Source organism: Thamnophis sirtalis, unplaced genomic scaffold (genome assembly GCF_051295495.1).
Source record: "Thamnophis sirtalis isolate CommonGarterSnake01/CBP01778 unplaced genomic scaffold, rThaSir2_p1.2 scaffold_6, whole genome shotgun sequence".
Classification (NCBI taxonomy): Eukaryota; Metazoa; Chordata; class Lepidosauria; order Squamata; family Natricidae; genus Thamnophis; species Thamnophis sirtalis.
In genome coordinates this window covers 112,071,349-112,085,365 of record NW_028261386.1, presented here as the reverse complement: position 1 = coordinate 112,085,365, position 14,017 = coordinate 112,071,349, and the positions used below count along the sequence as shown (strand labels likewise).

At 35.9% G+C, this 14,017-nt stretch overlaps 1 protein-coding gene across 3 annotated transcripts in view; it reads left to right on the top strand.

The window, feature by feature from the left end:
* The window catches only part of KLHL32 (kelch like family member 32), an 84,082-nt gene that overhangs the window by 2,625 nt on the left and 67,440 nt on the right, over positions 1-14,017 (top strand). For 2 of the 3 annotated variants that reach the window (XM_014070215.2, XM_014070214.2), the window contains exons 2-3: positions 8,060-8,149; positions 10,383-10,563. In XM_014070215.2, coding sequence (XP_013925690.1) covers positions 8,127-8,149; positions 10,383-10,563 — 204 coding nt within the window. In that variant the 5' untranslated portion in view covers positions 8,060-8,126. Of the gene's footprint in view, positions 1-3,028; positions 3,157-8,059; positions 8,150-10,382; positions 10,564-14,017 lie in introns of those variants that run through there. The other variant, XM_087718729.1, reaches the window with a different exon arrangement.

Sequence of the window (14,017 nt, the reverse complement as noted above, 5' to 3'; positions counted from 1 at the left end):
TTTATTTATCCTGATTTCAAAATATTGTTATGGATGTTTTGTTCATCTGCTTTCTTCACAAAACACCTGATTTTAATGCTGCTTGTTGTTTCTCCATAACCGTATTTAGTTTTTGTTAATAGCTAGTAGTGGAATCTAGTTGTGTAGTATTTTGAAATTTGGAATGTCATGGATGTATAAAGCTCTAAAATTATGGAATAGATGTGGGTTTTGTGAAAGAAACAGAACAGGAATGGAGGTTATGGCAAGTTAACATAAATTTTTGTGTTTGGTATTTTCAGATTTTGTCCTCCAAGAGAATTGGCCCAACATTTCTGCCACTTGTTTTATTTTGGGGAATAAAGGCTAAGGAGCAAAATGGGTGCCTAGAGCCTTGCAGATTTTACTCCTTACAATTCCAAGCACCTTTCCCCAAAATTTGGGCCTCAGACCCTTTACTTTCACAGCAGGTTCACCCTCAACAGGATTCACAAAATCTTGGCAAGGTCCTTAAGCCAACAGACATTACAAAGCTTTATATTATGGTATTCCTTTGGGTCTATTGTTTATGCAGTTTATGCTTACTGAGGAGAGAGAGGTGTAAAGATGGCAATTCTTTTCCACTTTATCATTGTTATTTCTAGATAAAGTTGTCTTGTAAATAAATCCAGAAAATTGTTTACTGACTAGTACTAGTTAGGAAATGCTGACTATTTACCTGTTGCTAGGCTAGTAAAAGAAAGTGACCTATTATTAGCTGTCTACCTTTTGTTTCCATGCTGGTCATGGAAGAATACACTTCCAGTTTCCCTTAGATAATATGAAACCACATAGGTGTTTGGGTAGGGATATAATCAGCCCACTCACTCTTGTCAGCCTGATTATTTACCCATATGGAATTAATGGGACCCATACATTGCCAGTGAAGCTGTTCATTTCAAGGTAAATGAAATATCTAACCTTTCCAACTGTATTTTCCTTTACCTTGAGAGTCATCAGCCTCTAGTGTAGAGCATATTTTCATTCTATTTTCAGTGTGATGAGAAATTCTTGAGGAAAAAATAAACAATAGTCATCTAGAAGCAGTCCTCCTCCAAGGAATAGAGTCGCTGAAAATTTATGTTCCAGCCTTATTGTGGCATTGTGCTTCTAAAGAATACCATGGTTGGTATCCAGATCGGTTGACCTTCTTTTGCCTCTTAATGAATTACCTGCAATAGTTTTAAGTGCTAAAGCCAGACCAAAATCCTGACTCAAATTTCTGCTCTGCTGAATTTAGTTGTTTTGTGTACTGAAATATAAACTCAACTTTTTTCTTTTTGTTTTGATATTTATTTCGCTTTTATTTAAAAAAATGAAGCAATTGTGTTTTTTTTAATTAGGCTATAGTATTTGGGAAAAGATTGGAGGTGGTTTCTATCAAGATAATAAGAATCCTGAAGGAGGACTCTAGGAATTGAGGGGACCATACCTTGGTTTACCCCTCTCATTCCAGAAAGCTAGTAAGACTTGATAGGAAATATTTTCATATTGTTCATATTAGTAGTCTAATAGTATAGGTTTCTAAATTTTATTCTCATTAGACTTTATAGAAGATATATTTGGCAAGAACGAGAATTAAAGATGTCTTCTTAACAAGAATAAATTACAAAGCAATTTACTCCATATTCCTAATTTATCCTAATGTCATGACCGTGATATCAGCAAGAGGTTCATAAATGGTGATTTGGTATTTCTGCCTGAAAGCAGCACATATTTTTGCCTGATTCTGTATGATGCTTGTTTTATTGATTGATTTTAGTTTTATTTATTAGTATTTCTAGCTGCTCTTCTATCTGCTAAGTATACTGTATATCGAAAAATCAGAGGATTAAAAATCACATAGTGTAACAGTAATAAACAATTTACATTTCAGTACAGTAGTACTAATGTACCAATGGTGGGATTCAATTTTTTTACCACCGGTTCTGTGGGCATGGCATTACTTGGTGGGCGTGGCTTGGTGGGCATGGCAGGGGAAGGGTACTGTAAAATCTCCATTGCCACCCCACTCCAGGGGAAGGTTACTGCAAAATCCCCATTCCCTCTGAATAAGCTGGGACTTGGGAGGCAGAGAATAGATGGGGGTGGGGCCAGACAGAGGTGGTATTTACCGGTTCTCCAAACTATTCAAATTTTCCGTTACCGGTTCTCCATAACTATTCAGAACCTGCTGAATACTAATGATCAAGGGAGATACCAAAATTTAACGTTCCCCAATGCTCTCTCCTAAGGCCATTTTTTACTATCAAAATTGTTATTTGAAAGTTAGGAAGGTAGGTAAAAATAATGTTTCTTTAATCTTTCAATTCTTATTTAGCATTATATACAAATAATGCAGAAATGATCCTGCTACATTCATGTTTCCACATTTGAAAACCATGTGTGTCTGTAATCTGTTACATGTATTTCTATATTTCTGAAAATTATACTGGAATTGCTCCCGTTTTATAGGAATTCCTAACATTTGCAATTAAAGTTAATATCCTTATTACCTCTGAAACATTTTCAATTATGGTCTGCTTCATATGGAATCAATGTGAATAAACTCTTTGCTGATATGTGCAAAAGTAAACCATAAATTCTCTATATAAACCAGAATAAACAGAAGGGATTCAGATAACATTAAACCACAAGCATTATACGCTGTGGCATATAAATTGAGTCAGTTTGATTGGTACACTTTATGATAAAATGCAATTATTTTAGTATTATATTAGTTTCTTTCCAGCCTCCATAATTAATTTTTTCTATTATTTTGCCTGTATTACTTTAATGAACAACATAATTCAAGAAAAGGATAATAAAACCGTTTTAACATTATGTATTTTTTCTTTCACAAATAATAGAATACTATTATCATAGTATTAATATACCGTAGGTCTAAATGATTTTGAAACTCTGGAATCTTTATGTATTGCTTCACAGGTTCTGCTGTTATTTCATAGAATTGTAGCTTTAATCTGGTCATAATGTTCTTCCTGGAGTGGAATGTACTTTTCAAGTCAGTATCTTCTTTCCAAGTCGTTGTTGCTCACTGCTGTGCAATAGATCAAAGCAGCTGGAATCAAATTTCCTATTCAGCAATGTCTACATTTATTAAGGCAATAATTGCTGGTTCAAGTGATGCTACCAATGGTAAATATGAGAACGTATCCCTGAAAATATTATCCCTGTGAGTGTCCAGGTTTCTAAAAAGCCAGCATGTAGGACAAAAAGCTGGTTTTCAGAGAGAAATGGTTGCTCTCTGCTTTCTTGTATAATGTTTTAGTAGAATATTCTAGCCAATAAAATCTAAAGCTGGTGGAGTAATGGGTGGAGAACCATAAAACTATTGAATAAATGGATAGAGTAGCCATGTTTCCAGGCAACCAATTCTGTGTAGAAAAAAAATCAAGGTCATACAAGCTTCTTTATACTGTATCAAGCAAGGTTTCTGATTCATCTAGCTTAAGGTTGCCTTTGTCGAAGAGATTTCCCTAAGTTTTTAGCAGGAATTTTTCTAATTGTATCTGGAGAAGCTAGAGATTACATCGAAAGTGGATGATCTCCTCCTTTGCTGTGAGTCTTTGCTGTGCTCTCTTTTTTGCCAACTCCAATTAGAGAGGGATCTATACCTGTAGTAAATATTGAAGCATAATACAAATAGCAGCAAAAGTTACACTCATAAGGGTGGATACACAGGTTGAATACTGGAATTATTTATGATCTTATACTGAATTTGTACATCCTCCTTCAGATACATCTAACAAATTCAGATTATTTTTGAAAACAGCTAAGTACTTGCTGAGCCTTTTATCATATGGTATACCTGACTTTAAGATAAAGTTCAGTCCAGCTAGTGAATATTTCACTTAAGTATCCATCAGGGGTGGGTTCTGGCAGTCACTACTGCTGGTTCACTCATGGGCATGCCATGCGTGCTTGATGCTCGCTACGTGTACATACACAGTACAATAAAAATTGTTCTACACATGCGCAGAAGCAAAAAACAAGATGGTGGTGCCTATGGAGAACTGGTTCAGGGGCATGGCAGGCTGGGTCGCTGCTGGTTCCAGTGACCAGGCCGCCGAACCACTACCAGTTCGGCTGAACCAGTCCGAACCGATAGGAACCCACCACTGGTATCCAGGTTGTTTTCTTGGTTTAGACTATTTCCACCATTATTTGTTTTGGGAATGTTTTTAGACTCCTCAGTTAGTCTACTAAGAGCCATGGTGACGCAATGGTTGGAGTGCAGTACTGCAGGCTACTTCTGATGACTGGCGGCTGACTGCAATTTGGCAGTTTGAGTCTCACCGGCTCAAGCTTGACTCAACCTTCCTTCGAGGTCAGTAACATGAGAACCCAGATTGTTGGGGCAATATGCTGACTGTGTAAACCACTTAGAGAGGGCTGTAAAGCACTGTGAAGCGCTATGTAAGTCTGAATGCTATTGCTATCGCTACTAGCCTAGTATAACCTGCCAGTTACCAGGTATGACCCTGTTTAAATGCCTTAGCCCAGACCATTTCAGCCAAGAGCTCTTAGCTGTTGTCTTCTTATCCACAAATTGTTTGATTTCTCTTTTTTTATAATTTTTTATTTTCAAAACAGACACAACACAAAGAATCCTTCTTTTTTACATACTGTAGAAAGTGTATCAGTTGATTAAAAAAAACTTCCGTGTATCTCTTCCACAGTCATCAAACATAATTCATATTAACTCAATTATTTTTAACTCAGATATTTATACATATTACAATCATCATACCTACATTTTCATTTGACTACAATTGTTTAAACGTCCATCATAAAATATATCAAGATTTAAAACATAACCACATACTGGCATTTCATTTGATATTTCTAAAATCCTCCAATAACACTGAATCCTTATAGCCTATTCTAGCTAAACATCCATAATATCTAGTAACAAAAATTTCTAATCCTCCTTACCAAATCACTGTTTACAATTTACATCCAGTTTCCTTACGTTGTACCCATACATTTTCCTTTGTATCCTTATCCCTCCTTTATTTAACTGTATCCTGTATCATAACATTTCCCCCCCTAATAAAATTTAACTAAATTTAACTTAGTTCTTTTTTATTAGCCTTTATATATAACCAAAAAGATTTCTAATCTTCCTTTCATGGGTACCATTCAAATATTCATATCCAATTATTACTTATCATAACAATACATATGTATATATTATTATCATTATCAATTATTTATTTGACTATATCTATTGTCACTAAATTGCACTAAGTTTAACTATTTTTAAATTATGCACTTCCATCTACCAATCTGTATCTTTCCAGTAGCAAAACAGTCTCATGTCTTCTGCTATTTGTGGTATCAGTCCTCTAATCATCTCCTTAATCAAATTTGTATGGACTCCTCTTAGCAACTCATTGCTTATTAAGTCTCTCATGTAATTTCGATGCCCTTCTTCTGTTTCCTTAATCAGCTTATCTTTAATTGTCAGTGGTGTTATCAATGATGTTGCTAATACAATTTCTCTCTTTAAATCCATAAATTCTTTTGTTTTTTCTTCTTCTGTATCTTGCCATCTGGGTTAGAGTTCCCCTCCATTTAATTCCTCTTTCAGTGTTCCACTCTTTCCATTTCCAGACACAAACCAATCACCATAGATATCAGCGGATTTAATTACTTTATGATCGTTTTCCTTTTCTGTTTTTAGGACTCTAACCTCCCCTTTTTCCACTTGATAAACATCTCCAACTTCTTCATCATATTTTACTGTTAGATGCTCTAGGTTTTCCAACTTCTTCTCCGTTCTCTCAAATGTATTTGATAATTTCTGAATTTCTAACAATATATTTTGCAGGCTTAAAAATTATTTCTGCTGTTGAAGTTGTGCCATTATCTCCAGTTGACAAACACTGCTGCTCTGGCTTAGAAGGTTTTTACAATATTAAGCATAAGTTCACAATAAGATCTTATTTTCACATTTCTCTGGTTAAAGATATATTTCAAAGGAACATCTGTATGCTTTTCTTCTTCTCACTCTCTATAAACAAACAGTGAGACCTTGAAGTGCCAAGCCAGAATAATCAGGAAAGTAAGAGTGTTTTGTTCCAATACACATACCTCCAGCCTCCGAGCAGCAGCGTTTTTCTTTCCCTCTGTTGTAACAATTTTCTTTGTTTCCTTTTGTATCTTTTTTATATTCCAAGTTAAACAAAAGTCAAATTCTTGAATGAGTTAGAGAAGAAAAGGGAAAAACACCCACAGTAGTGAAGAAGTAGAATTTTAGTCCATAGGTTACAAAGAATAATAATAATAAAAAAAACAGAAGAAAACTTAATCTATTCATTTTAAAAGGCTTGCATAAATTCCATTCATGAACATAGCATTTAAAAAGCAAGATAACCCACTGTCCAAAACCATTCAAAGTTTAATTCCACTGCTTATTTCTTCTGTTCTCAAATTTAAATTAACTTTACGTTTTTTATAGGCAGCATCTTTTAAAACGGCAAAAATTCCTCACCAGCTGGAAACACTTTCTCTTTCCATATCCTTCCGTTTTGGAGCCGCCCCGACTTCATCAGCCTAATGGCTGGATTTTTTGTTGCCGGCTTGAAGAACTTCTCTTGGATCCATCAGGGACTTTGCGATGTCCCTGAGATCAGCAAGATGTATTCTTCCTGTTCACTGTTTGATTTCTATTCATGTTGAACCATCTATCTTCTTCAAATATCATTTTCCTTGAAACATCTAAATGTTGTTCCATATTCAGCTATTAACATGAAAGACTTTTGAGGCTTTGTAAACCCATCAAAATATTGGGCTACATCTATATGAGAATTGAAAGATTAACATTAAACATGAAAGCTAATAAAATGTGTAAATTTGCTCTGTTAAAGAGTTGCACTAGAAAAAATGGAGTCAGTTTTTGTAATGTATCACCTGCATTTATGGCAATTGATCCTATAGTGGACCACTTGTGTGTATTCTGCATTCCTATAATTATTCATAGGGCTAACAAAATATGTGCTGTTCATTGTGTTCATCATGAGAAAGATGATAAAGATGGGTTTTGAATTTTTTTTACCGTGTAGTAAATGAGTGCTGAATTATGCCTTGAATCTCTGCATGGAATTTCTAGAGATGATGTTTTCTTTGATGAGGAAAGAGATGTGTTCTGGAATGTGCAAAAATAAGATTGCATTACCTTCACAGCGAACTTTAAAAATAACATGTGCAGATGTGTATTTTGATTAGTAAGAGTCATAGGGGAACAATTAGAGGTAAACTTGCATCATCCTTCTCTGGTTCTATTTCACATTCTTGTTGTCTTGGCAGATAGGATACAAGTATCAGTCAATGGAAAACCTCTTTAATTGTATTTCCACTGCTGCTTGAATTTTTCATGCTGAAGTAACAGGGTTAAGATATGAAGTGGAATAAGGGTGGAATTAATGAAACTCAAGGGACTGTGGACTTTTTTGGTGTGGGAATTAAAATAATGATATTTTTTCTGTAATTTTTGTATTGTTGCTTTGTGGGATATTCTTAATGACTCAGTCATGAAGTTGAATATTGTGGTATAAGCATCATAACTTTTTGTGCCCCATAAAGAAATCAAGAATGTATTGTCTGAATTAGTTTGTAGGAACTTCAGCAGAAAAGATTCATTCAGGATATGGCTCAAAATATGTATACTGTGCTGAACTGATTTAAATTTTTGGATTTTAATTAAAGAAAAGTAAACAGTTCTTAGAGAATCCAGAATTTTGTCTTACAAAAACATATTATTTTAGCTTGCTACTTCACCCCTGTATGACAATTGGAAAATAGGCTACTTTCTACATCCAATCTTTATATTCAATTTGCAATTTCCAAAAAGTATACTTGTAACTTGATACTAAATATTGGCAGGTAATATCTCCTATTGGGCATTGATACTGGTATTAACTATTCAGCATGAATTTTTAGCCTAATTACTTTTTGTAGTGATTTGCAGTATTCTCTGCAATGGAGAGAACAGAAAGTCATTTTAATTCTAACTCTATTTTTTCTTTCTTTTCAGTTGGAATGTGTAGTGCATTTCTGTAAATTATTAAGAAGTAAGGGATTCCAAACAGTAAAGCTGAAGGATGCCATCTGAAGTGTGCCTCAGGTATAGTTCACAGTATCTGCCTCAGCCAATTTTCATTTTATCTGTGTTCATGTTACCCAAAGGATGACAGTACCACCCTCTGCAAGCACGGATACCCCATCAAGATTACCCTGTCAACAAAGGTTTGTTTTTGTAATGTGGTAGTCTCCCTTGAATTTTCATGAGAACTTTTCTCACAGAAAATCTGGATGCAAAAAAAATGTTTGTTCTTTTCACGGGTTTGTCAGCTCATTTACATGTTGTGCATTCCAGCCTAAAATAAGAACTTGTAAATCTGGGGTGGGGTGGGGGGGAGAGAAAGGAAGAGAATAGTATTGTGGTCATCCTCATAGAGCAGTCCTCAAAATTATTTTTTTAAAAACATATAAAAGCTAAAGTACAAAGAATAATAAGATATTTTACTCCTCCAAATTTCATTCAATTACTGTAATACAAATATTTTCCCCAGCTGATTGGACTATTTGTGGTGTTTACATACTGCAAGTGTGATTCTAATTATGCATGGTAAAAAGAAATGTGAACTTTGTATTCTGCACTTCTTTAGGTCTAAAAATGTGTCCAAAACTCTAGAACAAATGATTAAGCACAGGAAATTGGCTTGGATTTAAATGTTTGGTACATTTTAGACATGCAAGTTTAATAAATTACCATATTATTATGCTTAAACATTTAACATGGTTCATTGCATTGACATTTAACGTAAGTTAGTAGGCAAAAAAGCAACTTTATTTAAAAGCAAATTCTAAAATTAGTTTTGAGTTGTGTTTCTTAATTTCTTTGTCTTTCCTTCAGATGTATTGAGACTTTAAAGCCAGAATTCCAGCTGAACTATCACTAACACGTTTTATTTAAAGATGAAAACTTTTGTGCGCTTTAGCCCATTTTATCAGAGCTGCATTTAATGAAAAAGCAAGCTTTCTAATGATTTGATTTAAGTTGGCAAGCTGTCACCAGATTAATATTTTGCTTCCACAGACCAAATGGCTCTCCTCCTTCAAAATCCCAGCCTGTATTCCCAAGGGCTACAGTGCCTGGGATTTCTGGGAGATACAGGTATAGACACGTTTTATCATCATGAAAGAGTATCAGAGTCCTGTAGGAATGGCTGACCCTGAGAAATGCAAAATGCAGTTCTAGTAATACTATCCCTTTATTCTGTAGTTCATTTTTCTTTGTGATTTGTTAAAAACTTTTTCTAGTGTGTGTTTATTTTTGTTGCAGCAAAAAGTGTTGACAGGAACTGGTAGTGATACATAAATTATCTGAAGGAATCAGTGCTATTTTTAGTAAGACATTTCAGTACTTCAGTACTGCCACTTAGCCTTCTCAAAAACTGCATTATATAAAGTTGAACATTTCCAGAGTGTTGGAAAGAATAGTATGCATTACCATTTCTAGTGGCAATGACAATTTAATTACTTATATTCAGGAAAATTGGAGGAAATTGCATGCTATTGGTTGACATTGTACAATTCTTACACAACATAAGAATTGCAGTTCAGTTAATGTGAGCCTAGGAATGATAATTTATGTATGGCACACTGTGTATGTTTAGAATAGCATTATTTGGTAAAGAAGACAGACCATAATATTGCAGATCTGTTGATTCTGTGCAGAAATAGGAAAAAAATACTGGATTTTTAATTAAATAATAATAATACCGATAGCAATAATTGTAGTTGAAGATTATGGCATAAACAGATTGTGATGGTCCCAGTGGTTATTGACACAAAACGTTTTACATGACACTTAGAAAATCTGTGCATTGACAAAATTTCCATCTGTCAATTGCAAAAGGTCACAATATTTGGATCCACGAATACATTACACCAATAAATTATGACATCCTAGGTTCTTGGAAAGAACTTGATGTGTATAAAGGCCATCACCGGCTAATGAAGTGGCAGCTGTGATTTCACACATTGTGTATATAATAACAATAAAACATCTCCCTACTCCACGTCCTTGGGAAGGGCTTGACAGGTGGGCAGAAATATCATATCCAATCTAAACATCTGATTGACTGTGTCTCCAGCCATAATATTGAATTTCTGTCCAATTTCCCTTTACAAGGAATTCTCAGCAACTTTTTCTCTGAAAAAAGATTGTATAGATACATCTTTAAATAGATTATCTATGTGGTGATTAAAAAAATCAGATAATTTAAAGCACATGGGTATATTCCATAGATTTTATTTTGATTCTCATGGTCCTAATTTTTCCTCTTTCGCAGTATTCAAGATATGCTGACTGGTCAGAGACTTTGCCAATCCAGTTCTCACAATGATGCTGTCCTGGCAGCTCTGAACCAACAAAGAAATGATGGGATACTCTGTGATATAACTCTAATTGCTGAAGAACAGAAATTCCCAGCTCATAAGGCTGTGCTAGCGGCATGCAGTGACTATTTCAGAGTAAGTTAATATGTTTGTATATATATGCAGTATAGTTAGGTTATTATGATAAATGTAAATTCCTTTTCCTTTTAAATTTTGGACACAGTAGTGATAATCCACTCAAACATTTCAGTGTGAAAAAAATATTTTTCAAGTACTGTCATGCACATACATTTCTGGGAGTGTATATATGTACATATATAGATTCTGTGTGGTGCATCTAGTCCTTGGAAGGGAAGGCTGGCATAAGATTCTCTTTCTATATGTAAAATATGTACAGATAGTTCTTGAATTACGAACATTCATCTAACAACCATTCAAAATTATGATGGCACTGAAAAAAGAGACCAGTCTTTGTACTTATGACCTTCTTGTAGTCCCTGGGTCACATGATCAAAAGTCAGATGTTTGGCAACCGGCATGCATTTATAACAATTGTAGTGGCCTAATGTCACATTAGTGTCATTTGTGACCTTCTCAGGGCCTTCTGACAAACATGATTTTAATGACTCACTTAATAACCATCTTGTTTAATCACTGTAGTTCCAGTCCCAATTGAGGTTGTAAGTTAAGGACTTTCGGTATAGTTAAACTAGATTTTTCTAGGCTCATAAATAAGCAGTTTATGGTGGAAAGTTTATCTTGAAGATCACTTTCAAGTTAACTGTGTAATTGATCACACTAGATGAGTGTAATGATAGGTTTTTTCACTATTTTCTGTTATTTTTTAGTTACGTTATTGAGTTTAAAGTTTGCTTTTTTAATGCATCTGAGTTAGATAGATAGCTATAATTTAATTCAAATTATATATATATATATATATATATATATATATGTTTTTATTTGTGCTGATAAATAAATAAATAAAGGAAGACTAGTATAGATCTATTTCAAGCTATTTAGCTCTCATCAGCTAGCCATATCCTTACTGGGATTCGAACCTGTGCTCTATTGCCTCCCAGGCAGGGAGTTAACTATTTGAGCTACAGAGAACGACTCCTTTTATCAGCCAGCCAGGGTGGGAGGTATATACTTAAAGTCACAACCCCTGGTATGCCCAAGTGTGGGAGGAAGGTCACACTTCCACTCTCTGTCATTAGGCTCGTCACAAGAGTCCATCCAGACAGAAACCCAATATTTTTACTGTTGCCTTTGTTATATTTGTGTTTTTATTTGTGCTGATAAATAAATAAATAAAGGAAGACTAGTATAGATCTATTTCAAGCTATTTAGCTCTCATCAGCTAGCCATATCCTTACTGGGATTCGAACCTGTGCTCTATTGCCTCCCAGGCAGGGAGTTAACTATTTGAGCTACAGAGAACGACTCCTTTTATCAGCCAGCCAGGGTGGGAGGTATATACTTAAAGTCACAACCCCTGGTATGCCCAAGTGTGGGAGGAAGGTCACACTTCCACTCTCTGTCATTAGGCTCGTCACAAGAGTCCATCCAGACAGAAACCCAATATTTTTACTGTTGCCTTTGTTATATTTGTGTTTTTATTTGTGCTGATAAATAAATAAATAAAGGAAGACTAGTATAGATCTATTTCAAGCTATTTAGCTCTCATCAGCTAGCCATATCCTTACTGGGATTCGAACCTGTGCTCTATTGCCTCCCAGGCAGGGAGTTAACTATTTGAGCTACAGAGAACGACTCCTTTTATCAGTGTGTGTGTGTGTGTGTGTATATCATATATATACACACACACACACACACACACACACATATATGTATTGTATACGTATGTATGTCTTTATGTATATATATATATATGTACACACACACACACACACACACACACACACACACACACACACACATATATATGCAGGTCTTGGCGTATTTGGGTCTTTTCCCATGTAAGATTGATAGTACTTGGCGACGTTTCGACGAGGTCCCACTTGCCATCTTCAGGCTGATGCCTTTGGCTTCGTGCTTGTGCGAGCAAAGCGTGATCGGAGCTGTCGTCTATTGGTGTGTGTGTGTGGAGTGCTGGCTTTGTTGTTGTAAGTGGATTGGTTGGCTGTGTTGTAACATCTTGATTAGTTAATGGAATTGATGTTTGCAGATTAGTCGGCTGTTTCTTAACATCCTGTGGCTGAGGTACTGGCTGTGTGCCTATTGTTCTTTTGTGTTGTAACGACCTGGGTAATGGGCTGTGTGATGACATCCTGAGCTCTATTGTAGTGATATCCTGAGTCCTGTGCTGCAACCTCCTGCTGCGTTGTAACATCCTGAGACTTTGCGTTGTAACCTGAGTTCTGTGATATATTGTCCTGAGCAGATGGCTGTGGTGTAACATCCAGGGCTTTGGTTTGGCTCCGAGTTTGCGGTCTGGCCATGTGTTCATGGCATGTGTCAGTTTGCTTTGTGTGGGGGTCGGAGGGGGGTGCAGCAGTTGGTGATGCCGCCGTGGTTTGGCTTCTGGATGGTGATCGCATTTGGTCTACGGGAAGGGTTTGGGTTTGAGTCTGGTGAGGGTGATTGGTGGTTGCGTCCTGTGTTGTTCTGGGTCCGGTGTTTTTGTGGCTGGGACTCGTTTGTTGACTAGGGCTAGTTTCCAGATGTCTGGTAGGTGGGAGGTATCGTTACGTTTATTCATGTTGTGGGGGTGTTTCTCTGTTTCGATGACTTCCATAATTATTCTCTTGTTGAAGTGTTCAGTTTTGGAGATTAATTTGGTTCTTTCAAAATCAATTTCATGTCCTGTTGCTTTAAGGTACTGGAAGAGGGAGGAAGTTTTTTCTTTTTTTCTGACTGCGTTCTTGTGTTCTGTGATGCGTGCATTTATTCTCCTATTAGTTTGTCCAATGTATGTGGCTGGGCAGATTTTGCATACTATTTCATAGACTCCTTGGTTTTCTAGCTGGATCTTGTCTTTGGGGTTTCTTAAGATGTTGACTATTTTTTGGTCAGTGCCGAAGGCTGTCTTGATATTGTGTTTGTGGAGAATTTTGCTGATTTTATCTTTGGTGCCTTTGATGTAAGGGAGGAAGGCGATGCCGTTGTCCTGTTCTTTGTCTTGGTTCTTGGGGGAGTGTCTCCTTTTGGATTAGGTTGGTAATTGTGTTTCTTTGGAATCTGTTCAAAATTAATATGTTTGTGAGAGTGTGTAATTCAGTTTTCAGGTGGTATTTGTCAGCTAGGCATTTGGTTTTGGAGATGAGGGTCTTGGCTACGGAGTTGATCTGTGCAGGGTGGTGATGGGATTGGGTGTTTAAGTAGTGGTTGGTATGTGTTTTTTTCCGGTAGATGGTGTGTCCTAGGGAGCCATTGGGTTTTTTGTAGATTAGGACGTCCAGAAAGGGAAGTTGGTTGTTAGCTTCTATTTCCATAGTAAATTGTATTTTGGGGTGTAGGCTGTTGAGATGTGTGAGGAAGTTGTCCAGTTTTTCCTTCCCATGTGGTCAAATTACAAAAGTGTCATTACATATCTAAACCAGAGTTTGGGTTTGTGTTCAGATTTATC